Source organism: Pecten maximus, chromosome 16 (assembly GCF_902652985.1).
Source record: "Pecten maximus chromosome 16, xPecMax1.1, whole genome shotgun sequence".
Classification (NCBI taxonomy): Eukaryota; Metazoa; Mollusca; class Bivalvia; order Pectinida; family Pectinidae; genus Pecten; species Pecten maximus.
Window position 1 is genome coordinate 486,448 of NC_047030.1, and position 27,468 is coordinate 513,915.

At 39.8% G+C, this 27,468-nt stretch overlaps 1 protein-coding gene across 2 annotated transcripts; it reads right to left on the reverse strand.

The window, feature by feature from the left end:
- Nucleotides 1–1,205: 1,205 nt before the first annotated feature.
- On the reverse strand, nucleotides 1,206–22,486 carry LOC117345111 (placenta-specific gene 8 protein-like). 2 transcript variants are annotated; one of them, XM_033908067.1, is made up of 4 exons: nucleotides 22,382–22,486; nucleotides 2,854–3,111; nucleotides 2,148–2,284; nucleotides 1,206–1,747 (listed from the first exon to the last, which is right to left on the reverse strand). In XM_033908067.1, exons 2-4 carry the CDS (start codon nucleotides 3,089–3,091, stop codon nucleotides 1,655–1,657), a joined length of 468 nt encoding a protein of 155 aa, XP_033763958.1. In that variant the 5' UTR covers nucleotides 3,092–3,111; nucleotides 22,382–22,486; the 3' UTR covers nucleotides 1,206–1,654. The 2 variants fall into 2 exon arrangements, with proteins under 2 accessions (XP_033763958.1, XP_033763957.1); XM_033908066.1 differs by lacking the exon at nucleotides 22,382–22,486 and adding an exon at nucleotides 12,937–13,143.
- Between the last annotated feature and the right edge of the window lie 4,982 nt (nucleotides 22,487–27,468).

Below are 27,468 nucleotides of genomic sequence, written 5' to 3' on the forward strand. Positions count from 1 at the left end.
CATCTACACAGCATTGTCAGGGGTGTAGACACACATCTATACAGCATTGTCAGGGGTGTAGGTCACACATCTACACAGCATTGTCAGGGGTGTAGACACACATCTATACAGCATTGTCAGGGGTGTAGATCACACATCTATACAGCATTGTCAGGGGTGTAGATCACACATCTATACAGCATTGTCAGGGATGTAGACACACATCTATACAGCATTGTCAGGGGTGTAGATCACACATATATACAGCATTGTCAGGGATGTAGACACACATCTATACAGCATTGTCAGGGGTGTAGATCACACATCTATACAGCATTGTCAGGGATGTAGACACACATCTATACAGCATTGTCAGGGATGTAGATCACACATCTATACAGCATTGTCAGGGGTGTAGATCACACATCTATACAGCATTGTCAGGGGTGTAGATCACACATCTATACAGCATTGTCAGGGGTGTAGGTCACACATCTATACAGCATTGTCAGGGGTGTAGGTCACACATCTACACAGCATTGTCAGGGGTGTAGACACACATCTATACAGCATTGTCAGGGGTACAGCATTGTCAGGGGTGTAGACCACACAGCTATACAGCATTGTCAGGGGGGTAGGTCACACATCTATACAGCATTGTCAGGGATGTAGATCACACATCTACACAGCATTGTCAGGGGTGTAGGTCACACAGCTATACAGCATTGTCAGGGGTGTAGATCACACATCTATACAGCATTGTCAGGGGTGTAGACACACATCTACACAGCATTGTCAGGGGTGTAGACACACATCTATACAGCATTGTCAGGGGTGTAGGTCACACATCTATACAGCATTGTCAGGGGGGTAGATCACACATATATACAGCATTGTCAGGGGTGTAGGTCACACATCTACACAGCATTGTCAGGGGTGTAGATCACACATCTATACAGCATTGTCAGGGGGGTAGACACACATCTATACAGCATTGTCAGGGGGGTAGACACACATCTACACAGCATTGTCAGGGATGTGGATCACACATCTATACAGCATTGTCAGGGATGTAGATCACACAGCTATAGTTAATACAGAACAAGAACATCACAATCTGGTGATGATATTTCTAGTGAACATATATGATAGTCTGTTTTTATAACTCTGAAATATGTTGGAATTGGAGAATAAGGATAAAAACCGATTGTCATAAACTAAATGATTCCTCATATAAGATTTAATAAGTAATAAACAGTTTATTGATAAACAATATTACTTAGAGATATATCAAATAACAATAACTCCAATGTAGGAGTTGTTATTATACCCAAAATTTGAAACCAAGATTCAGAAATAAGACTGTAACGATAAACACGACCATTACCATGCTTTGGAAATTAACCGAATAGAGTCTTCAATGTAAAATGATGTTCGCTGTCCTTTTTATATCATTAATATAACACGTGATTCCAAACCGCACGCTGATTGGGTAATGACATAGTCTAAGGCACAATATTGCAAGTTTTAGTCACAACGCAACTACGATCGTTACTCCTGAAGTAACATTCTGATTAAAACATGCAATAATAATTAATAAGTTAGTTGACAACGACGGCAGAATATATAAATATCAGTTTGATATGGCGCTTAGATATTTTAGTAGAGATGTTATTCAAAGTCCGAGAGAGTCTAATTCTGACGTCATCTGGCACACAGCGCAAGGTTCGCAACACATGGAGGCCCAGAAATCTCCTAGTAATGAGCCCTGCAAAATAACGTCAAGATAAAAATGAAAAAGGTCTACAACGATAATATCAAAATACATACCAACGATAATATCAAAATACATACCAACAATAATATCAAAATACATACCAACAATTATATCAAAATACATACCAACAATTATATCAAAATACATACCAACAATAATATCAAAATACATACCAACGATAATATCAAAAAGTATTTGGTCCTATAAAACAACAAAAGTGCAAAAATGCAACAAAAAAAAAAATAGGTCAAACAATACGTGATCTCGTCTTTCATGAGAAACACTATCTGCCCTCAACCGTCCAAAATCCTTCTCGTACTTTGTTTGGATAAATCTCTAAAACATATAATTATATAAGGGTAGCCTATTCCACCGCAACAGTCTGACTTACCTTGATACCAAACAGTGTCCTAACTTTGATTCTGAGGGCGAAGGCAGCACACGGAATAAGGGCCATGAACGGGGTCTCGCCAAGCCGAGTAGCCACCATGTATTTGTGGTAGGGCCAGCAACAACAAAGACTGCATCCTGAAAACAGTATACGTTCTAGATAATAAATACTCTCAAGGATGATATTTTCAAAGAGTTCCGTTTTCGAGGATAGAACAAAAAAGAAAAGCATTGAAGCATTAAGAAGTGATTTAATCTTGTTTCTAACACGCGACGCCGACGTTTGTAACGTCACTTTAAATTGTACGATAAAGCGGCGTACGAGTAATAAATTTTCACGCGGTTTATTTCGAGTTTCTTTTCTTTTCTTTTTCAAAACCTTTTCAGACGGGATCCGGGTTTTAGGAAAATGCAGTTTGAACCCTTAACACAATCTCGATAAGTATACTTGTCACAACATAACAACTTATTTGATAATTTACTAGAAAATTCCTGCTCATACATTAACAAAGACCTGGCTTACTACCCAACATTCCGTGATCTACTTTGATAATAAATAACATGCAAGTGAGTTTTGACCATATTTCACCTTTAAAAATTTTTGTTTCACAGATAATGTTGACAGTTAATAACGACTGGAGACTGAGAGTAAGATTAAAAACATTAAGAGGAAACTTTAGAAACCCAGAATAACTTCATTAACATACGATTTCTGTCCTCCGACTGACAGGAAAATAGAGTCTGCGTCCAGTTCCTCTCACAATGGGCGTCGTCAAATGGGACAGAAGACGCAGAAGGGCCGACCTGTTTCCCGCCAGGTTCAGACCGCGTCGTCTGCGAGGCGGCCGGCGACTGTTCTCGATCCTTGACTACTAGTGTACCCCTACTGGAAGGCTGTGAGTCCACTACGCCATTCTCGTTGTTAAAGCTATACGTTCCACTCATCAGGACTTTCTCTTCCTCGTCTGATGGAAACAAATTTTGTATCAGTCTAATGAAATCAATCATTTTTTCTCCAGAACTTTTTGACAAATAAATCGTAAACAAATAAACACAAATTTAACATCAAACATTCCATTTCATGGTGAAAACATGCGTGGCATTGTATCGAGTTTAGGACGAAACACCATGAACTCGTTCCTTCCCGTGCCACTAAATATCACTTCCAATTTTGCTCTCCAAACGAAGATAATTGATTAGCAAAACTGTTGTTCTGCATGTTCATTTGACTACAATAAAATATCGATTTACAGACATAAATAAATGAAAAGAAATGAAAAGCACAATATTATGAAGATAAAAAGGACAAACTTCTGATTCCTGCTGGCAAGAGTAGAGAAACATCAGTGACACAAAAACTACATTCTCTGTAATTCCATTAATGTAATAAACATCAAACAATAAAGGACACACAGGTAAAACACACAAAGATACAGGTACAGAACGTACAGGTACAGAACACAAAGGTACATGTACAGAACACAAAGGTACAGGTACAACACACAGGTACAGGTACAGAACACAAAGGTACAGGTACAACACACACAGGTACAGGTACAGAACACAAAGGTACAGAACACAAAGGTACAGGTACAGAACACACAGGTACAGGTACAGAACACAAAGGTACAGGTACAGGTACAGAACATACAGGTACAGGTACAGAACATACAGGTACAGAACACACAGGTACAGGTACAACACACAAAGGTACAGGTACAACACACAGGTACAGGTACAGAACATACAGGTACAGGTACAGAACATACAGATACAGGTACAGAACATACAGGTACAGAACATACAGGTACAGGTACAGAACACACAGGTACAGGTACAGAACATACAGGTACAGGTACAGAACATACAAATACAGGTACAGAACATACAGGTACAGAACATACAGGTACAGGTACAGAACACACAGGTACAGGTACAGAACATACAGGTACAGGTACAGAACATACAGATACAGGTACAGAACATACAGGTACAGAACATACAGGTACAGGTACAGAACATACAGGTACAGAACACAAAGGTACAGAACACAAAGGTACAGGTACAGAACACACAGGTACAGGTACAGAACACAAAGGTACAGGTACAGAACACACATGTACAGGTACAGAACACAAAGGTACAGGTACAGAACACACAGGTACAGGTACAGAACACAAAGGTACAGGTACAGAACACAAAGATACAGGTACAGAACACAAAGGTACAGGTACAGCACACAAAGATACAGGTACAGAACACACAGGTACAGAACACAAAGGTACAGGTACAGAACACAGGTACAGGTACAGAACACACAGGTACAGGTACAGAACACACAGATACAGGTACAGAACACAAATGTACAGGTACAGGTACAAATCACAAAGGTACAGGTACAGAACACACAGGTACAGGTTCAGAACACACAGGTACAGGTACAGAACACACAGGTACAGGTACAGAACACACAGATACAGGTACAGAACACAAATGTACAGGTACAGGTACAAATCACAAAGGTACAGGTACAGAACACACAGGTACAGGTTCAGAACACACAGGTACAGAACACAAAGGTACAGGTACAGAACACAAAGATACAGGTACAGAACACAAAGGTACAGGTACAGAACACAAAAGTACAGGTACAGAACACACAGGTACAGAACACAAAGGTACAGGTACAGAACACAAAGATACAGGTACAGAACACAAAGATACAGGTACAGAACACAAAAGTACAGGTTCATAACACAAAGGTACAGAACACACAGGTACAGGTACAGAACGCACAGGTACAGGTACAGAACACAAAGGTTCAGGTACAACACACAAAGATACAGGTAAAACACACAAAGGTACGGGTACAGAACACAAAGGTACTGGTACAGCACACAAAAGATACAGGTACAGAACACAAAGGTACAGGTACAGAACACACAGGTACAGGTACAGAACACACATATACAGGTACAGAACACAAATATACAGGTACAGGTACAAATCACAAAGATACAGGTACAGAACACAAAGGTACAGGTACAGAACACACAGGTACAGGTACAGAACACACAGATACAGGTACAGAACACAAATATACAGGTACAGGTACAAATCACAAAGGTACAGGTACTGAACACACAGGTACAGGTACAGAACACACAGGTACAGGTACAGAACACACAGATACAGGTACAGAACACAAAGGTACAGGTACAGAACACACAGGTACAGGTACAGAACACAAAGGTACAGGTACAGAACACACAGGTACAGGTACAGAACACACAGATACAGGTACAGAACACAAATATACAGGTACAGGTACAAATATACAGGTACAGGTACAGAACACACAGGTACAGGTACAGAACACACAGGTACAGGTACAGAACACAAAGGTACAGGTACAGAACACAAAGATACAGGTACAGAACACAAAGGTACAGGTACAGAACACACAGGTACAGCTACAGAACACAAATATACAGGTACAGGTACAAATCACAAATGTACAGGTACTGAACACACAGGTACAGGTACAGAACACACAGGTACAGGTACAGAACACACAGATACAGGTACAGAACACAAAGGTACAGGTACAAATCACAAAGGTACAGGTACAGAACACACAGGTACAGGTACAGAACACAAAGGTACAGGTACAGAACACAAAGATACAGGTACAGAACACAAAGGTACAGGTACAGAACACACAGGTACAGGTACATGTATACCACACAAAAGTACAGGTACAGAACACACATGTACAGAACACAAAGGTACAGGTACAGAACACACAGGTACAGGTACAGAACACAAAGGTACAGGTACAGAACACACAAGTACAGGTACAGAACACAAAGGTACAGGTACAGAACACACAGATACGGGTACAGAACACAAAGGTACAGGTACAGAACACAAAGGTACAGGTACAGAACACACAGGTGCAGGTACGTAACAAAAAGCTACAAGTACAGAACACACAGGTACAGGTACAGAACACAAAGGTACAGGTACAGAACACAAAGATACAGTTTGTAATTTGGTAACGTATTATTTATGTAGCAATTTCAAGTTCTGGTTTAACAGATTCCACGTGGCAGTGCTAAAGGGACGAAACTCTACTGGCTAACCACAAGAACAAGAAATGGAGTCTGTCATACGTAATGAATTCTGGCGATCAAAATAACTTGGATATGGTTACATACCAAGACAATAACATGTACCTTTATCATATCCCTGACTTGGGTTTGATATGGTAAGTGTGGTACAGAGTTTGTATATGAAGCCACGTGATACAATATAAAACAGGACCATTTTCTTTGTCATTTAGCAGTATGAACATTACTCATGTAGATCATTAAGGCTGCCAACACACTGACTCCCGCCTAATGGTGAATACGCCCATGTAATGACTTTATTTGTGTAATGTTGGCAATTGTCGAGTGGTAAACAACACATATGTTCCTAGAGACGGTATCTATAAATCTCATTTTTAAAACCAATCTTTTCCATTCTCCATATATTTATCTCTCCCGCATTCTGGCATCATGTCATAACATAATAGAAGGCTACGTTTTTCACGATATGGCGGATAATGTACAAATTTGGTTTGGAAGATATGGTACGTAATCTACTTATCCCGGTCATCACGCGTTATTGGCGGGGCTTCCACGGTCATCACGCGTTGTAGTATTGGCGGGGCTTCCACGTGACAAATGCACCCTACCGCGGATAGATTCTCATTTTATAACAAATATATTCCCTTTCCACCAAGAATGCTGGACATCAAATTTGGACAATTCCTGTTTTCCACAAAGAACATTTGCTATATTTCGCCTATTGGGATCCGCCCCTCGGCCCTATGGGGATCCGCCCCTCGGCCCTATTGGGATCCGCCCCTCGGCCCTATGGGGATCCGCCCCTCGGCCCTATTGGGATCCGCCCCTCGACCCTATTGGGATCCGCCCCTCGGCCCTATTGGGATCTGCCCCTCGGCCCTATGGGGATCCGCCCCTCGGCCCTATGGGGATCCGCCCATCGGCCCTATGGGGATCCGCCCCTCGGCCCTATTGGGATCCACCCCTCGGCCCTATGGGGATCAGTCACTGCTTATACAAAATTGGTTCCCTTTCAAACAATGAAGCTTCAGACCAAATATGGATCAAACTATTTTATTTCTACATAAGAAGGATCTTAAAGAATTGCTATATTATCCCTATTGAGGCCCCGCCCCTCAGACCTCTGGGAACCAGACCACACGTAATGCAAAATTAGTTCCCCTTCACCCAAGGATACTCCAGACCAAATTTAGTTAAGATTCACCGAGTCGTTCATGACAAGAAGCGATTTTATGATAAGTTAACGGACAAAGGACGAGCGACGGACGACACGGTAAAAGCTAATTTGTCCTTCTGGTAGGTGAGCATATAAAAAGGCCGGGGCCTGATTAAGTAAGGCAACAATTATCTGATTGGTAAGTTTTGCTTTCAAAAGAAGTTTAATGAAATAACTTGAATCTTGTTAGATCTTACCACGCTGACAACTATTTTAGTAGTTAATAAAGTAAGTATCGTTAGGAGGTGAAAGTCATAACGCTCGGACCGGTACACAGTACAATTATATACCAGGGGCTGTAATAACACTCACAGAACATATGTTTTCTACGACTCGCTCGTTATTCCTCGCTATTTATGTCTAACAGAATCATACACACACCTCGTGTTACTGCGAACACTCTTCAAATGTAAAACTACAAAAGTAGATGTCCCACATGTTTCCTGCTTTGGCAGCTACGTGTATTTAGTACAATTCGTATATATCTATGTATCTTCGTTATCCAAGGTACAATGACAATGCACATCAACTCCAGATAAGTAACAGGTCTACGGTGACTTGGATCGGACATAAAATATACAGCGTGCTAATACAGTAATATACTTCCGATGGACTTAACAAGTGACAGTAGGACCTAAACACAAAAAGAGATATTTTATACCGTAAATATTAGGCGATACAATGATTCAATACATCTTCTAAATGCGATCACACGTTATTGGGCACGTAAATCTGGCTTCTGCTAATTTTATCGGGATATTAAGTCGGGTTAGGTCTGATAGTGTTAAGGAGATAACTGTGAGGCAACAATCATCCATACATGTTTTGCACATGGATTGGTGCTTACAAAATCTAAAATTAACACAGGTATGCAGAGGAATGAACGCTTATCACCGCTATTTCGGTATAGTAATGGAATGATGTATTTCCACGTTGAAAGTTGGCTGATTACAGCTCGCTAACTCCAGCCTAAAATCCTTTGCCGAATAAATAAGTTCTCTCGTCATTAAATGCGCAGAGTTTATTTAGGTGAAATGAAACTATATATCCGTTTTCGACAATATTTTTTTCACGCCAGTTCATCTTCCGCACGAAGCGCCGCCACTTTGTAACAATATGTAAAATATATCGGCCTTCATTCGGCTACTTCACATACATTGAATATAAGCTCGGCTACTTCACATACATTGAATATAAGCTCGGCTACTTCACATACATTGAATATAAGCTCGGCTACTTCACATATATTGAATATAAGCTCGGCTACTTCACATACATTGAATATAAGCTCGGCTACTTCACATACATTATATATAATCTCGGCTACTTCACATATATTGAATATAAGCTCGGCTACTGCACATACATTGAATATAAGCTCGGCTACTTCACATACATTATATATAACCTCGGCTACTTCACATATATTGAATATAAACCCGACTACTTCACATACATTATATATAATCTCGGCTACTTCACATATATTGAATATAAGCTCGGTTACTTCACATAAATTATATATAATCTCGGCTACTTCACATATATTGAATACAAGCTCGGCTACTTCACATACATTAAATACAAGCTCGGCTACTTCACATACATTGAATATAATCTCGGCTACTTCACATACATTGAATATAAGCTCGGCTACTTCACATACATTGAATATAAGCTCGGCTACTTCACATATATTCAATACAAGCTCGGCTACTTCACATATATTGAATACAAGCTCTGCTACTTCACATACATTGAATATAAGCTCGGCTATTTCACATACATTGAATATAAGCTCGGCTACTTCACATATATTGAATATAAGCTCGGCTATTTCACATACATTGAATATAAGCTCGGCTATTTCACATACATTGAATATAAGCTCGGCTACTTCACATACATTGAATATAAGCTCGGCTATTTCACATACATTGAATACAAGCTCTGCTACTTCACATACATTGAATATAAGCTCGGCTATTTCACATACATTGAATACAAGCTCGGCTATTTCACATACATTGAATATAAGCTCGGCTACTTCACATATATTCAATACAAGCTCGGCTACTTCACATATATTGAATACAAGCTCTGCTACTTCACATACATTGAATATAAGCTCGGCTATTTCACATACATTGAATACAAGCTCTGCTACTTCACATACATTGAATATAAGCTCGGTATTTCACATACATTGAATACAAGCTCTGCTACTTCACATACATTGAATATAAGCTCGGCTATTTCACATACATTGAATATAAGCTCGGCTACTTCACATACATTATATATAACCTCGGCTACTTCACATACATTATATATAACCTCGACTACTTCACATACATTATATATAACCTCGGCTACTTCACATACATTGAATATAAGCTCGGCTACTTCACATATATTGAATACAAGCTCTGCTACTTCACATACATTGAATATAAGCTCGGCTACTTCACATATATTGAATATAAGCTCGGCTACTTCACATACATTGAATATAACTATCTGGTTATCATACCCCGGCCGCATTTTGGTGAATCGCGAGTTTACTACCCACAGCGCCATTCGACCACCCATACACTGTATTGAAATATGGCTCTTGTGAAATTTCTCAAATTGTATCATCGGCTATTTCAGGATTCAGGTGTAATTCATTAAAAAAAATTGTTATATATATTTACAGTATTTTAAGAGAAGATTGACGCGGTGAACATCCCCGGCGCTAGTTACGATGTATCGGTATGTCTCAACAATCTGATACGTCTTTTTAAAATATGTAGATTATATGATTACGTCTGTTGAACAGCGAGTGTACGATAAACCCGTACACTGAACAACTGCTCACGATCATACTGATGAAAGCGAACAGTATCAGCATCCTTATATCTTTATAGAACGCAGTATCTCCAAATTTAAATTTGATTTTCCACATTTTAAGATTGCGATCGAAAGACCATGCCGAGTTTCACATTATCACTTTGGTTTACTATAATAACCATCCCCGCTGTCCTCTATCACTTCCCCTCCACAACAATCTCCACTGTCCTCTATCACTACCCCTCTACAACAATCTCCGCCGTCCTCTATCACTACCCCTCCACAACAATCTCCGCTGTCCTCTATCACTACCCCTCCACAACAATCTCCGCTGTCCTCTATCACTACCCCTCCACAACAATCTCCGCCGTCCTCTATCACTACCCCTCCACAACAATCTCCGCTGTCCTCTATCACTAACCCTCCACAACAATCTCCACTGTCCTCTATCGCTACCCCTCCACAACAATCTCCGCTGTCCTCTATCACTACCCCTCCACAACAAATCTCTGCTGTCCTCTATCGCTACCCCTCCACAACAATCTCTACTGTCCTCTATCACTAACCCTCCACAACAATCTCCACTGTCCTCTATCACTCCCACTCCACAACAATCTCCGCTGTCCTCTATCACTACCCCTCCACAACAGTCTCCGCTGTCCTCTATCACTACCCCTCCACAACAATCTCCGCTGTCCTCTATCACTACCCCTCCACAACAATCTCCACTGTCCTCTATCACTACCCCTCTACAACAATCTCCGCTGTCCTCTATCACTACCCCTCCACAACAATCTCCGCTGTCCTCTATCACTACCCCTCCACAACAATCTCCACTGTCCTCTATCACTACCCCTCCACAACAATCTCCACTGTCCTCTATCACTACCCCTCCACAACAATCTCCACTGTCCTCTATCACTACCCCTCTACAACAATCTCCACTGTCCTCTATCACTACCCCTCCACAACAATCTCCACCATCCTCTATCACTACCCCTCTACAACAATCTCCGCCGTCCTCTATCACTACCCCTCCACAACAATCTCCACTGTCCTCTATCACTACCCCTCCTCAACAATCTCCGCTGTTCTCTATCACTACCCCTCTACAACAATCTCCGCTGTCTTCTATCACTTCCCCTCCACAACAATCTCCACTGTCCTCTATCACTACCCCTCCACAACAATCACCGCTGTCCTCTATCACTACCCCTCCACAACAATCTCCGCTGTCCTCTATCACTACCCCTCCACAACAATCTCCGCTGTCCTCTATCACTACCCCTCTACAACAATCCCCGCTGTCCTCTATCACTACCCCTCCACAACAATCCCCGCCGTCCTCTATCACTACCCCTCTACAACAATCCCCGCTGTCCTCTATCACTACCCCTCCACAACAATCTCCACTGTCCTCTATCACTACCCCTCTACAACAATCCCCGCCGTCCTCTATCACTACCCCTCTACAACAATCCCCGCTGTCCTCTATCACTACCACTCCACAACAATCTCTACTGTCCTCTATCACTACCCCTCCACAACAATCTCCGCCGTCCTCTATCACTACCCCTCCACAACAATCTCCACTGTCCTCTATCACTACCCCTCCACAACAATCTCACCCGTCCTATATCACTACCCCTCCACAACAATCTCACCCGTCCTCTATCACTACCCCTCCACAACAATCTCCGCTGTCCTCTATCACTACCCCTCCACAACAATCTCCACCCGTCCTCTATCACTACCCCTCCACAACAATCTCCGCTGTCCTCTATCACTTCCCCTCCACAACAATCTCCACTGTCCTCTATCACTTCCCCTCTACAACAATCTCCGCTGTCCTCTATCACTACCCCTCCACAACAATCTCCACTGTCCTCTATCACTACCCCTCCACAACAATCTCCGCTGTCCTCTATCACTACCCCTCCACAACAATCTCCACTGTCCTCTATCACTACCCCTCCACAACAATCTCCGCTGTCCTCTATCACTTCCCCTCCACAACAATCTCCGCTGTCCTCTATCACTAACCCTCCACAACAATATCCGCTGTCCTCTATCACTACCCCTCCACAACAATCTCCGCTGTCCTCTATCACTACCCCTCCACAACACGCAAGGATAGAAAATTAAATTAAAAAGGATACGTCCAGGCAATTATTGAGAAAGTAGATAATGCGCAATCGGACTTATGGTGAACTACATGTACTCAGAGTTTTCCTCATCGAGTAAAATAAAACTCAAGGGAGGTCATTCTCTTTGAAATAATTTATTTGATACATTAAGGTACATATATCCTTAAATGTTGTAATTCCAATGATAAATTTCTTAATCCTAACTTCTTCAACGGCTGTACTAATATATTTTAATTAGCTAACCTAGATATTCAGTTATAAACTAGATATAATCTCGTGACGTTCCACACATACATGTATGTACTGGTTATTATTACACGTTATCCCCGCATGCGTAATGCACGTACATTCGAGTAGACAAGACAGTAGGGGTGTTGCTATAAATATCACAGTCGCGTTGTTGGGAATTAGTCAAATAACTTCTGTACAAAAGTCTTCTTAGAGTGATAAACTAATACTTACCAATTTCCATCCGGAATGAATCTTTGGTTCCTTTAGTTAAATTTTGCTTCTAACTTCAGGAGATAGCTATGTACTCTGGTCACCGTCAACTACACATCCATCCTAACTAAAAATAAGTTTCTCCAAAGCTGCGAGTATTAATGCCAAAGTAATTATCTGACGCGCGCGCGCTGCGGTAGGACCCCCATATCCCCACCAGCAGCCGATGCAGTCGGCATGAGTCACGTTCGGAATGGCGGCAGACGTACAGATGTGTGAGGGGGGACGGAATACATAAGTTGTGTGTGTATCAAGTATCTAAACAAACCTACGCTACATTAAATATATTCATGTAATTGTCAAAATGGCTTCCATCAAGTATGTGTGGTATAGGGTAGACTCGGACACCTCCAAAGTCCCACCTCTCTATCCTGATAATGCCAGTTACGTCCCCTTAACTGATCGAGCCGTATGTATATAGGGGTATGTTTGCCAAACACAGTGTCAAGTCCCTGTGTTGTTTAACTGCGTTCATGGACTTGTAAATCCACACTATAACGTCTGAACCATCTTGTATATGTATAATTAACATTAAATTATCCGGATTTTCCCCTTCTTCTAAATATAATATAATGAGTGCTTTATAGGGATGAAACAGTCGATGTCAGATGACAAAAACATTGTTCAAAATTTGGCTATATATATTTACAAAGCTAATGAAATAAGAAATGAAAGATTATTTAACTGATTTTTTGTAATGTTCGAGTACCCTTGCTTACTATACTGGTTTTGTTGGATTGTTATATGCATAGCCTAACTGAATTATTACTGTTCCTTAGTGTACTTATTAAAGTATTACTACTCAATTTTGTACATCAAATTTCCACCATTGATTGTTATTGTTTTGTATTTGCTGAACGAGTGTCGATTTGGATAAATGTATATATATACATACATATATAATGTACCAACATTAGCGGCGACACTTTACAACTGGAGTACTAGAGTCTTTGAGAATTGTTCCGTGGAGCTGGAACAGAGCGAAGGTCATATAATTACGTTTCGTTTCAATTGTCAAAACTGAAGATGGCTGCCTGTTGGCCATATTGTTGTTAGGTTGGTCCTATACATGAATATGCATAACTTGGGATCAAGGGGAACCTCCTACATATGAAATGTGAGAACTGGCGGTAACAAACTTCAATTGTCAAAATACAAGATGGCCGCCTGTCGGCCATGTTGTGTTTCATTGGTACCGAAATGCAATATGCACAACTAGGGACCAAGGGAAACCTACATATGAAATTTGAGAAAGATCCCTTCAGTAATTGAGGTCTAGCGGTAACCATTTTCAATTGTCAAAATCCAAGATGGCCGCCTGTCACCTATGCTGTTTTCCGATCGATCTCAAATGCAATATGCACTACCAGGGACTGTGAGGAACCTATATATGAAATTTCAGAAAGATCCCTTTAGTGCTTTCTGAGAAATAGTGATACAAAATTTCCAATGTCAAAATCCAAGATAGCGGCCATGTTTGTTTTTGGATAGGTCCCAAGATGCAATGTGCACAACTAGAGACCAAGGAAACCTTACATTTAAAATATGAGAAAGATCCCTTCTGTGCGTTTTGAGAAATAGCGATAACAAACTTTAACTTGTAAAAATCCAAGATGGCTGCCTGTCGTCCATTGTTTCCGATTAGTTCCAAAATGCAATTTGCACAACTAGGCACCAAGGGAAATCTACATATGAAAGTGAGAAAGATCCCTTCAGTACTTTACGAGATCTGTTGGTAACAAACTTCAATTGTCAAAATCCAAAATTGCCGCCTGTCAGCCATGTTGTTTTAAAGCATTAAACTCATCAAAATCAAAATTTCCAAGATACAGAAAGTTACTTTCAGAGGTTCTCCTGATAAAGCAGATTATCTCCCCTCACGTGCTGGCACATCTCACCTTGAATATATCAGGAGTAACAATGACCTCACCTGATCTGGACCCCTTGTTGACCTATCAACTTATTTTTTCAGACTTAATACACTTGTGATACAGGTATGTTACCTTCATTAAATAGACACTCAAAAGTTGATATGATGATTAAATACATTTTTATTCATTTTAAAATGATTATGTAATAAAAACATGAAAATTCATTTAAAAACCCTATATCTTTTTAGTATAAGCAGCTAAAGTAACTGTGAGTCTGCCTTGTAGTAGTTTAGCGTATGATAATTTGATATAAAACAAGAGGCCCATGGGTCATAACGGTCATCTGACACTAAGACCCTTGTACTATTGTAGTACATGTAGACATACACCCTAGCAAGTATAATGGTACTGTTGGCCATGGTGGCCATCTTAGAAATCTGACGATACCAGAAATAACAACACATGGTCTATCTCGGCATCATTTCAGGAATCTTTTAAGTTAGAGCTGAATCACATGGTTGGAACTTGATAAGTTTAAAATAGGTGTTGTTCAGCAATCATATTACAAAATGGCCATCACGGCTCCCATGTCACAGTTTTAACATGGCCAAAAAATAGCAACACTTTTTTGTGTCCCTTCCTTAACAGGATACCTACCAGTGGAACTAGAGAAGAAGATTAAATGTGCTTTTCAAGATGGTGGTCATGGTGACCATCTTGCATTTTGGACCCGCCCAAAAAAATAACAAAACACCAGGTTATGACCATCCCAGGATCATGTCAAGCAGGTATGAGCTGAATCCCACTGGTGGAATTTGAGAAGAAGTCTGAAATGTGTTTTTAAGATGGCAGCCATCGTGAATTTTGCACCAATCCAAAAAATAACAGTGCTTGGCCAGAATCCTTGCAGAATCATTTCAGGAAAGTTTGAGCTGGATCCTCGAATGGTTGAACTCGAGGAAAAGTTTCAAATATGTGATATTCAGAAACCAGTACAGACTGGAGAAGTTTAGATTTTTTTCAAGATGATGGCTGCCCTACTGGTAGGGTATAAGAATCGTTCCTGCCGTCCCCATTACATGATCATAAGAAGTGACTAAAACTTTTTTCTTCCTAATGTCTTCCCTGACAGTGCCTCACATTTGGCCTTTAGTTGAGCGTTTGTCCCAGTGTGAGGAAGACTTTGGACTCAGTCCCCTGGAAGGACATAATGGTAGTTACTACTCCTACTTACAGCTCGGCCTTATAGTAGTGGGACGACTGGTTTTGCCCCTTTTCAGTATAATATGACCGGGTGGAGTGTCCTGCTGGTTGTCTTCGCCAGTATGCTTCAGTGAGGTAGCACTATAAAGTAAGCATCAGTTCTGCGCTATCACAAGGAGACAAACATAAACATATTGCAACCTCCAAAAATACACTCACATGCACGTCACACCTGTGTTTTCATTCGGGGAGGCCGTCCTTAAAACAATACTAAGACAAACCAATCAAGATGGTGGCCATCCCAGGTAGCCATCTTTTAATTCTGGACCAACCCCAAAGACAGGACTATCTCAAAATCATTTCAGGTACGTTTGAGGTGAGTACCACTGGTAAAACTTGAGACGAAGTGTAAAATGTGAAATTTCTTAGCACCATGAGCAACAACAGACAAACTACGATGGCTGCAGACATCCTGCCTATTCTGGTCATATGACTGAAAAACTAGGGTCATTGTTTACAACACAACATGAATTATTATAAAAAGTTTTTATCCATTTTAAAGAAGGACAAATGCCATAAAAGGAAGTGTTTTAAAGATAAAATTAGACTCAAGAGAGTAAATCTTTTTCTCAAAATCTATAAGTAACAGTTATCAAGGGATATTATTTTATTTCAGTATTTTTCTACTTAATCATCAATAATCCATTTTACAATCAATATTGATTAAAATAATAGGCCTCCAAGTTTTCACATATAACTTCGATTTACTTTCTTTCATCTCGAAAGCATGAAATCATACTTTGACATTGTAGTATAGAATTATTTAACAAGAGGTCCAGACGGCCTGAATTGCTCAGTTAGCCAGCAAGGAATAATGACAAATTACTATTTTAAATTTTTATGTTGATCTTAATACATGCAATTTAGTGATGACTCAGGAAATGTATACAATATTTCTAACAGAGGTGATATGATCCACTGATGCTGATAGGGTTTTACATAGATGTATTATCCAAGTCAGTTAATGGTACTGAAATACAAAAATTACCTCTGTTGGTGACCATACATAGTAATGTCATATTTCACAATAGTTGTACTCAATCCTAATTACCTGCTGGTTAATTATCTACTCGAACTTGATTTTTATAACATTTCTAACCCCTATAACTTTGAAAATAGGTCAAGGTCATTGGTATGAGGCAACAGGTATCTACTGTCCAAAGATCAGAGCACTTCGTCTTTTAGAATTTCATCAGAAGATTCTCAAAGGAAATAATTTATATAAGGAAATTTCACACCACTCTTTCCTAGGTATTGGCTGGGAAAATATCAGGCCTTTAGGATTTGTTTGTGGATTCGAGACGATTCACTGTCAAATGATATTTTCCTTGTTGACCCTGTGACCTTGAAAACAGGATAAGGTCAATTATACCAGGAAAGTCTACAGCACCTGTCCTTGAGACCTACTAGCCATATGATAGGTCTCTTGGTCTTCAGAAACTTGGAAAAGAGATTCTGGAACTTTTAAACATATTTAACCCCTTTGACATTGAAAATAGGCTCGGATCATTTATGTGAGGACATTTCATAAGAACTCCATAGTAGAACCCTACTGGCTAAAAGGTCTTTTATATCTTTGAAGATTTGAAAATAAACTATGACTTTTTGGCCCCTGTGACCTTGAAAATTGGTCAAGGTAATTGGTGTTAGGACTTTTTATAGAACTCCACTGTACTTGCCAAAGGGTCTTTCAAATCTTAAACAGATTTGAAAATTAAAAGTCAACTTTTTGGCCCCTGTGACCTTGCAAATTTGTGAAGGTCGTGTATGAGTAACTTCATACTGTACCTGCTGGTGCAATAACAGGCCTTCTGGAATTTGAGATGATTCTTCATTTTTTTGAAATACTTGACACCTTTGACCTTGACAATGGGCTTAGGTCAATCAAATTGGGAAACTTAATAGCACAGAGTCTTAGAGAACCACTAGCAACATAATATTAAATAGCTCTCTGGGTCTTCTGGATCTTGAAGTTTATAAGATATATGACCCCTGTGACCTTGAAAATGGGCCAAGGTTAATGAAACTGGGAAACTTAAAAGCACACAATCTTAGAGAACCACTAACAACATCATAATATATATACTAGGTCTCCGTGTCTTCTGGCTCTTGAATTTATAACATATTTGACCCCTGTGATCTTAATAATGGGTTAAGTATACACCATACCATTAGCAAACTGGAACTTCTAGCCATGTGAACTAAACCCTATTGATATCTGTCAATATCCTGTAAGCCCATCTATTCCTTGAGATTTGACAGGTAGAGTTAATTTCAAAACAGATTTCATTATCATAATGTGAATGTATGAACTAGTAATAGAGTTTCTGACATATTTCATTTGATCTCCTCAAATGTCTGGTATTTCTGTTATTTCCTCTCAAATTTCTGAAATGATCTTTTGGATTAATTTTTTTAATAATGTCTTTTACAGGTATCCAAAATACAGAACAACATATGTAACAAAAATAACTCCTTTTCATTTTAATTATCTGTTATCAACTTTAGCTCATTTTCCTCCTCTTCAAAAATCTACAAACGCCTATCTTTTTGTTATTGTAATTCTTGCAGTTGAAATTCTTGATTATTTTCGTCCTTTTTTCTTATTTTTTATATGTAACTGAGTAAGCAATTGTTTTCCTTCTAGTCATTAACTTTAAGTCTTCCATAGCAATTTATCACTTAATGAAGAGTTATAAGGATTACATACATGTATATTCCTCATCTTGATAAGTAATATATACTCTACATTGTATATTTATATTGTCCCAAATATATTTTTGTCAAGACCAACAAAATCTGGATCACTTAACAAACAATGTTCTATGCTCTATTTCCTTTGGCTGATCAACAGATTTTATAGATAAATAAATTGGAGAGTGATCCGATCTATAAGTTCCTTCAATACTGATTTTACATACAAAAGGATATAAATACTTAAGATAATAAACAATCAAAGGATCCCCCTATTGTATTTATATCCCCTCTTGACATGATATTCCATATACCGGTGTAACTTTATAAGGAAAATATACTTGACTATATACACCCACATAGGCGTCAAGGTATACACTGTAGTTAACTGTACCTTCTTGATATAAACTATAAACATCATATATTGGCTCATTTATCTCTAATACAACAGGAACAACTGGTGAACTGATAATCTCTTTATACACTTGTAACAAGCTCTGTAAAACATCTGTTACATGGCAAAGGGGAGACAACTATACCTGTCCTCAACAGTCCATCTCTCTATATACTGGTAACAACTGTTACAGTACAAAGGGGAGATAACTACCTGTCCTTAACAGTCCATCTCTCTATATACTGGTAACAACTGTTACAGTACAAAGGGGAGACAACTTCCTGTCCTTAACAGATCATCTCTCTATATACTGGTAACAACTGTTACAGTACAAAGGGGAGATAACTACCTGTCCTTAACAGTCCATCTCTCTATATACTGGTAACAACTGTTACAGTACAAAGGGGAGACAACTACCTGTCCTTAACAGATCATCTCTCTATATACTGGTAACAACTGTTACAGTACAAAGGGGAGATAACTACCTGTCCTTAACAGATCATCTCTCTATATACTGGTAACAACTGTTACAGTACAAAGGGGGAGACAACTAGCTGTCCTTAACAGTCCATCTCTCTATATACTGGTAACAACTGTTACAGTACAAAGGGGAGATAACTACCTGTCCTTAACAGTCCATCTCTCTATATACTGGTAACAACTGTTACAGTACAAAGGGGAGATAACTACCTGTCCTTAACAGTCCATCTCTCTATATACTGGTAACAACTGTTACAGTACAAAGGGGAGATAACTAGCTGTCCTTAACAGATCATCTCTCTATATACTGGTAACAACTGTTACAGTACAAAGGGGAGACAACTACCTGTCCTCAACAGTCCATCTCTCTATATACTGGTAACAACTGTTACAGTACAAAGGGGAGACAACTATACCTGTCCTTAACAGATCATCTCTCTATATACTGGTAACAACTGTTACAGTACAAAGGGGAGATAACTACCTGTCCTTAACAGTCCATCTCTCTATATACTGGTAACAACTGTTACAGTACAAAGGGGAGACAACTACCTGTCCTCAACAGTCCATCTCTCTATATACTGGTAACAACTGTTACAGTACAAAGGGGAGACAACTACCTGTCCTTAACAGTCCATCTCTCTATATACTGGTAACAACTGTTACAGTACAAAGGGGAGATAACTACCTGTCCTTAACAGACCATCTCTCTATATACTGGTAACAACTGTTACAGTACAAAGGGGAGATAACTACATGTCCTTAACAGTCCATCTCTCTATATACTGGTAACAACTGTTACAGGGCAAAGGGGAGATAATTACCTGTCCTAAACAGTCCATCTCTCTATATACTGGTAACAACTGTTACAGTACAAAGGGGAGACAACTACCTGTCCTTAACAGTCCATCTCTCTATATACTGGTAACAACTGTTACAGTACAAAGGGGAGATAACTACCTGTCCTTAACAGTCCATCTCTGTATATACTGGTAACAGCTGTTACAGTACAAAGGGGAGATAACTACCTGTCCTTAACAGATCATCTCTCTATATACTGGTAACAACTGTTACAGGGCAAAGGGGAGACAACTAGCTGTCCTTAACAGATCATCTCTCTATATACTGGTAACAACTGTTACAGTACAAAGGGGAGACAACTATACCTGTCCTCAACAGTCAATCTCTCTATATACTGGTAACAACTGTTACAGTACAAAGGGGAGATAACTACCTGTCCTTAACAGATCATCTCTCTATATACTGGTAACAACTGTTACAGTACAAAGGGGAGACAACTACCGGCCCTCAACAGATCATCTCTCTATATACTGGTAACAACTGTTACAGAACAAAGGGGAGACAACTACCGGCCCTCAACAGTCCATCTCTCTATATACTGGTAACAACTGTTACAGTACAAAGGGGAGATAACTAGCTGTCCTCAACAGTCCATCTCTCTATATACTGGTAACAACTGTTACAGGGCAAAGGGGAGATACCTACCTGTCCTTAACAGTCCATCTCTCTATATACTGGTAACAACTGTTACAGTACAAAGGGGAGATAACTACCTGTCCTCAACAGTCCATCTCTTTATATACTGGTAACAACTGTTACAGGGCAAAGGGGAGACAACTACCTGTCCTTAACAGATCATCTCTCTATATACTGGTAACAACTGTTACAGTACAAAGGGGAGATAACTACCTGTCCTTAACAGATCATCTCTCTATATACTGGTAACAACTGTTACAGTACAAAGGGGAGATAACTAGCTGTCCTTAACAGTCCATCTCTCTATATACTGGTAACAACTGTTACAGTACAAAGGGGAGACAACTACCTGTCCTTAACAGATCATCTCTCTATATACTGGTAACAACTGTTACAGGACAAAGGGGAGATAACTAGCTGTCCTCAACAGTCCATCTCTCTATATACTGGTAACAACTGTTACAGTACAAAGGGGAGACAACTATACCTGTCCTCAACAGTCCATCTCTCTATATACTGGTAACAACTGTTACAGTACAAAGGGGAGACAACTAGCTGTCCTCAACAGTCCATCTCTCTATATACTGGTAACAACTGTTACAGGACAAAGGGGAGATAACTACCTGTCCTCAACAGTCCATCTTTCTATATACTGGTAACAACTGTTACAGTACAAAGGGGAGATAACTACCTGTCCTCAACAGTCCATCTCTCTATATACTGGTAACAACTGTTACAGGACAAAGGGGAGATAACTACCTGTCCTCAACAGTCCATCTCTCTATATACTGGTAACAACTGTTACAGGACAAAGGGGAGATAACTACCTGTCCTCAACAGTCCATCTCTCTATATACTGGTAACAACTGTTACAGTACAAAGGGGAGACAACTACCTGTCCTTAACAGTCCATCTCTCTATATACTGGTAACAACTGTTACAGTACAAAGGGGAGATAACTACCTGTCCTTAACAGTCCATCTCTCTATATACTGGTAACAACTGTTACAGGACAAAGGGGAGATAACTACCTGTCCTTAACAGTCCATCTCTCTATATACTGGTAACAACTGTTACAGGACAAAGGGGAGACAACTACCTGTCCTTAACAGATCATCTCTCTATATACTGCAGTAACAACTGTTACAGTACAAAGGGGAGATAACTACCTGTCCTTAACAGTCCATCTCTCTATATACTCACTTACCTGGTACAGGAACTTCGTAATTCCCTGTTGGAGCCCAGGCAACTGCACACACATGAGGTGGTAACTCCGGGATCCACTCCTATAGTCAATTCATGCTAACGGTAGTTGGTGCATCTGCGAAACAGAGAAAGTTCTATAAACAACGTCAGTGACGAGCTATAATACAAGCTGGGGACAGCTGAGAATACAGCACTACCTTGGTCTGTTGTAACACAAGTGAAAGTTAATCGAGATAAAATCTGTTTAAAAACGACTTCAATACGACTGTGCGCTATAAAGAGCGAGACTTTGGGGCTGTTTCTGTGCATTTTTAGTGTACATATATCATGAATAAGTAAATAAATTATCTAAACTTACAAGTAATCTTCAAGTCCTTGTTATCAGTTAATTATGAAAAAGAATACACATCGGATGAGGCGAATGGCCCATACAGACTGGAGGTACCAAATGTCTACAGAGATTCCTTTTGGCATTGGTGTCGGCTGACTCCAGATTCAGGTGATCTATGTTGATACATAAGCCACGGTGACAAATGTGAGATATCTGCAACATTCTTGGCAAGCGACATCTTCTTATAGAAATCATATATTGTAGTCTGTGGACATAGATTGTCGGAGGTGTCCCGGTCTGACCGGGAAATCGGACTCGGACAAGTCCGTATGCGCATCTGCTACCACCCTTAGCCCCCAGCCATAATCTACACCCAGTGGTAGGGTCTATTTCAGATCTCTGATTTAATTTCGTCTGATAAATTCTACACCAAGCTTGGATATCTAGCATTTACCTATATGATGTTCTACTGACAGTAAAGATCAGCGTCACCGCATGATCTGCACGTGCAAATTACAGTACTAGTGTCGCTATCTGCCGGGAAAACACCACATCAGATCATGATATAACTCAGCTTTGTTGTTAACGTCATTTATTAAATACCTGTATACTGTAAAAAAAAAAAATAATAATCTGGTGATTTTTTTTATAGTATACGGGATAACCTTATGATTTGTATCATATACGGCGTATTTTTATCATATACGGGGTATTGTTATCATATACGGGGTATTGTTATCATATACGGGGTATTTTTATCATATACGTGGGTATTTTTATCATATACGAGATATTTTTTATCATATACGGGGTATTTTTTATCATATACGGGGTATTGTTATCATATACGGGGGTATTTTTTATCATATACGGGGTATTTTTTTATCATATACGGGTGTATTTGTATCATATACGGGGTATTTTTATCATATACGGGGGTATTTTTTATCATATACGGGGTATTTTTTATGGATTGATATTATTGTATATTCGTCTCTAACAGTAATAGAACGTCAATTCCTGTGGATATAAATATCAACAGTAAAATAAACATCAAAAGACTTTAATTTATGTCAAGTATTTTTCGGCAGCTAATTAATTGATTAATTAATCATTATGCATTAGCAGAATCCGACGAATGGGGACTACAATCGACCAGTGACCTCTCCGTTCACCTTTTCTAATGAATATTTATATTGTGAGATTGCATTAATGTATTATTACGTACAATTCGTAGCCAGACCTCGTGTGTAATAAGCTAAAGACCAGTTCAATGTGATTTTAGATTATGTTGCTTTCCTGATCATCAGTATGTGAATTAATTCCAGAAATACAAGCGATTTCGGGAATAAAAACAAGCACCAGCATTACGAGTGGCATGGATTAATACAAAATCAGCATTGTGATTTGTTTCCGATGTATCTCTAACAAAGGTTACGGAGACTGGTCAATGTGTGTTATTTGCATATTTACACAGGTGACGTATACCACAAACTAAGAGTGCACTGGTTGTCAATAAAAGCTGTTTATTAATTAATTTGACAATTAAAGAAAGCATTAAAGTACATGTGTATATTTAAACTTCCTAATTAATAATATTGTTCTTGGTCGTTTGGGATATCCCGTTTATTGTAATTGATCGTTCGGGAGACCCCGTTTATTGTTCTTGATCGTTCGGGATATCCCTTTCTATTGTTCTTGATCGTTCGGGATATCCCGTTTATTGTTCTTGGTCGTTCGGGATATCCCGTTTATCGTTCTCGATCGTTCGGGATATCCCGTTTATTGTTCTTGGTCGTTCGGGATATCCCGTTTATCGTTCTCGATCGTTCGGGATATCCCGTTTATTGTTTTTGTTCGTTCGGGATATCCCGTTTATTGTTCTCGATCGTTCGGGATATCCCGTGTATTGTTCTTGGTCGTTCGGGATATCCCGTTTATTGTTCTCAGTCGTTCGGGAGATCCCGTTAATTGTTCTCGATCGTTCGGGATATCCCGTTTATTGTTCTTGGTCGTTCGGGATATCCCGTTAATTGTTCTTGGTCGTTCGGGATATCCCGTTTATTGTTCTCGATCGTGAAGGATATCCCGTTTATTGTTCTTGATCGTTCGGGATATCCCGTGTATTGTTCTTGGTCGTTCGGGATATCCCGTTTATTGTTCTCGGTCGTTCGGGATATCCCGTTTATTGTTCTTGATCGTTCGGGATATTCCGTTTATTGTTCTCGATCGTTCGGGATATCCCGTTTATTGTTCTCGATCGTTCGGGATATCCCGTTTATTGTTCTTGGTCGTTCGGGATATCCCGTTTATTGTTCTCGGTCGTTCGGGATATCCCGTTTATTGTTCTTGGTCGTTCGGGATATCCCGTTTATTGTTCTCGATCGTTCGGGATATCCCGTTTATTGTTTTTGTTCGTTCGGGATATCCCGTTTATTGTTCTCGATCGTTCGGTATATCCCGTTTATTGTTCTTGGTTGTTCGGGATATCCCGTTTATTGTTCTCGATCGTTCGGGATATCCCGTTTATTGTTTTTGGTCGTTCTGGATATCCCGTTTATTGTTCTCGATCGTTCGGGATATCCCGTTTATTGTTCTTGGTCGTTCGGGATATCCCGTTTATTGTTCTCTATCGTTAGGGATGTCCCGTGTTTTGTTCTCGATCGTTCGGGATATCTCCTTTATTGTTCTTGATCGTTCCGGATCCCCGGATATCCCGTTTATTGTTCTCGGTCTTTCGGGATATCCCGTTTATTGTTCTCAGTCGTTCGGGAGATCCCGTTTATTGTTCTCGATCGTTCGGGATATCCCGTTTATTGTTTTCGATCGTTCTGGATATCCCGTTTATTGTTCTCGGTCGTTCGGGATATCCCGTTTATTGTTCTTGGTCGTTCGGGATATCCCGTTTATTGTTCTCGATCGTTCGGGATATCCCGTTTATTGTTTTTGTTCGTTCGGGATATCCCGTTTATTGTTCTCGATCGTTCGGGATATCCCGTGTATTGTTCTTGGTCGTTCGGGATATCCCGTTTATTGTTCTTGGTCGTTCGGGATACCCCGTTTATTGTTCTTGGTCGTTCGGGATATCCCGTTTATTGTTCTCGATCGTTCGGGATATCCCGTTTATTGTTCTCGGTCGTTCGGGATATCCCGTTTATTGTTCTTGGTCGTTCGGGATATCCCGTTTATTGTTCTCGATCGTTCGGGATATCCCGTTTATTGTTCTTGTTCGTTCGGGATATCCCGTTTATTGTTCTCGATCGTTCGGGATATCCCGTTTATTGTTCTTGGTTGTTCGGGATATCCCGTTTATTGTTATTGGTCGTTCGGGATATCCCGTTTATTGTTCTCGATCGTTCGGGATATTCCGTTTATTGTTCTCCGTCGTTCGGGATATCCCGTTTATTGTTCTTGATCGTTCAGGATATTCCGTTTATTGTTCTCGGTCGTTCGGGAGATCCCGTTTATTGTTCTTGGTCGTTCGGGATATTCCGTTTATTGTTCACGATCGTTCGGGATATCCCGTTTATTGTTCTCGATCGTTCGGGATATCCCGTTTATTGTTCACGATCGTTCGGGATATCCCGTTTATTGTTCTCGATCGTTAAGGATATCTCGTTTATTGTTCTCGATCGTTCGGGATATCCCGTTTATTGTTCACGATCGTTCGGGATATCCCGTTTATTGTTCTCGATCGTTCGGGATATCCCGTTTATTGTTCTCGATCGTTCGGGATATCCCGTTTATTGTTCTTGGTCGTTCGGGATATTCCGTTTATTGTTCTCGATCGTTCGGGATATCCCGTTTATTGTTCTCGATCGTTCGGGATATCCCGTTTATTGTTCTCGATCGTTCGGGATATCCCGTTTATTGTTCTTGGTCGTTCGGGATATTCCGTTTATTGTTCTCGATCGTTCGGGATATCCCGTTTATTGTTCTTGATCGTTCGGGATATCCCGTTTTTTTGTTCTTGGTCGTTCGGGATATTCCGTTTATTTTTCTCGATCGTTCGGGATATCCCGTTTATTGTTCTTGGTCGTTCGGGATATCCCGTTTATTGTTCTCGATCGTTCGGGATATCCCGTTTATTGTTCTCGATCGTTCGGGATATCCCGTTTATTGTTCTCGATCGTTATGGATATCCCGTTTATTGTTCTCGATCGTTCGGGATATCCCGTTTATTGTTCTCGATCGTTCGGGATATCCCGTTTATTGTTCTCGATCGTTCGGGATATCCCGTTTATTGCTCTCGATCGTTCGGGATATCCCGTTTATTGTTCTTGGTCGTTCGGGATATTCCGTTTATTGTTCTCGATCGTTCGGGATATCCCGTTTATTGTTCTTGATCGTTCGGGATATCCCTTCTATTGTTCTCGGTCGTTCGGGATATTCCGTTTATTGTTGTTTTACACATGACCATTACTGAGCAATTAATTGTCAGATTTTGTAATGCAAGTTTTGCTTTAATAAAAGATTGAATTGACATTGACAGATATTATATCAGTTCGAACATATTTGCGTACAAAAAACAATTAGCTATTATCTGCCGTAAAGAGAAAATGCTGTAAACAGTTTGGAAGAAAAAATAATCAACCAGGGATTTCTTTTTTAATCAAATTGTCGATGCTGACCAACTTTACACCAGAATAATCCAGAGAATTAAAGAAAGGATATTTAGGGAGAAAAACGCACAAAACGTTTTTTTTTATTTTTTTTTTATTTTTTTTTCAAACAGTCACAAATGTATAGAGCTGGAC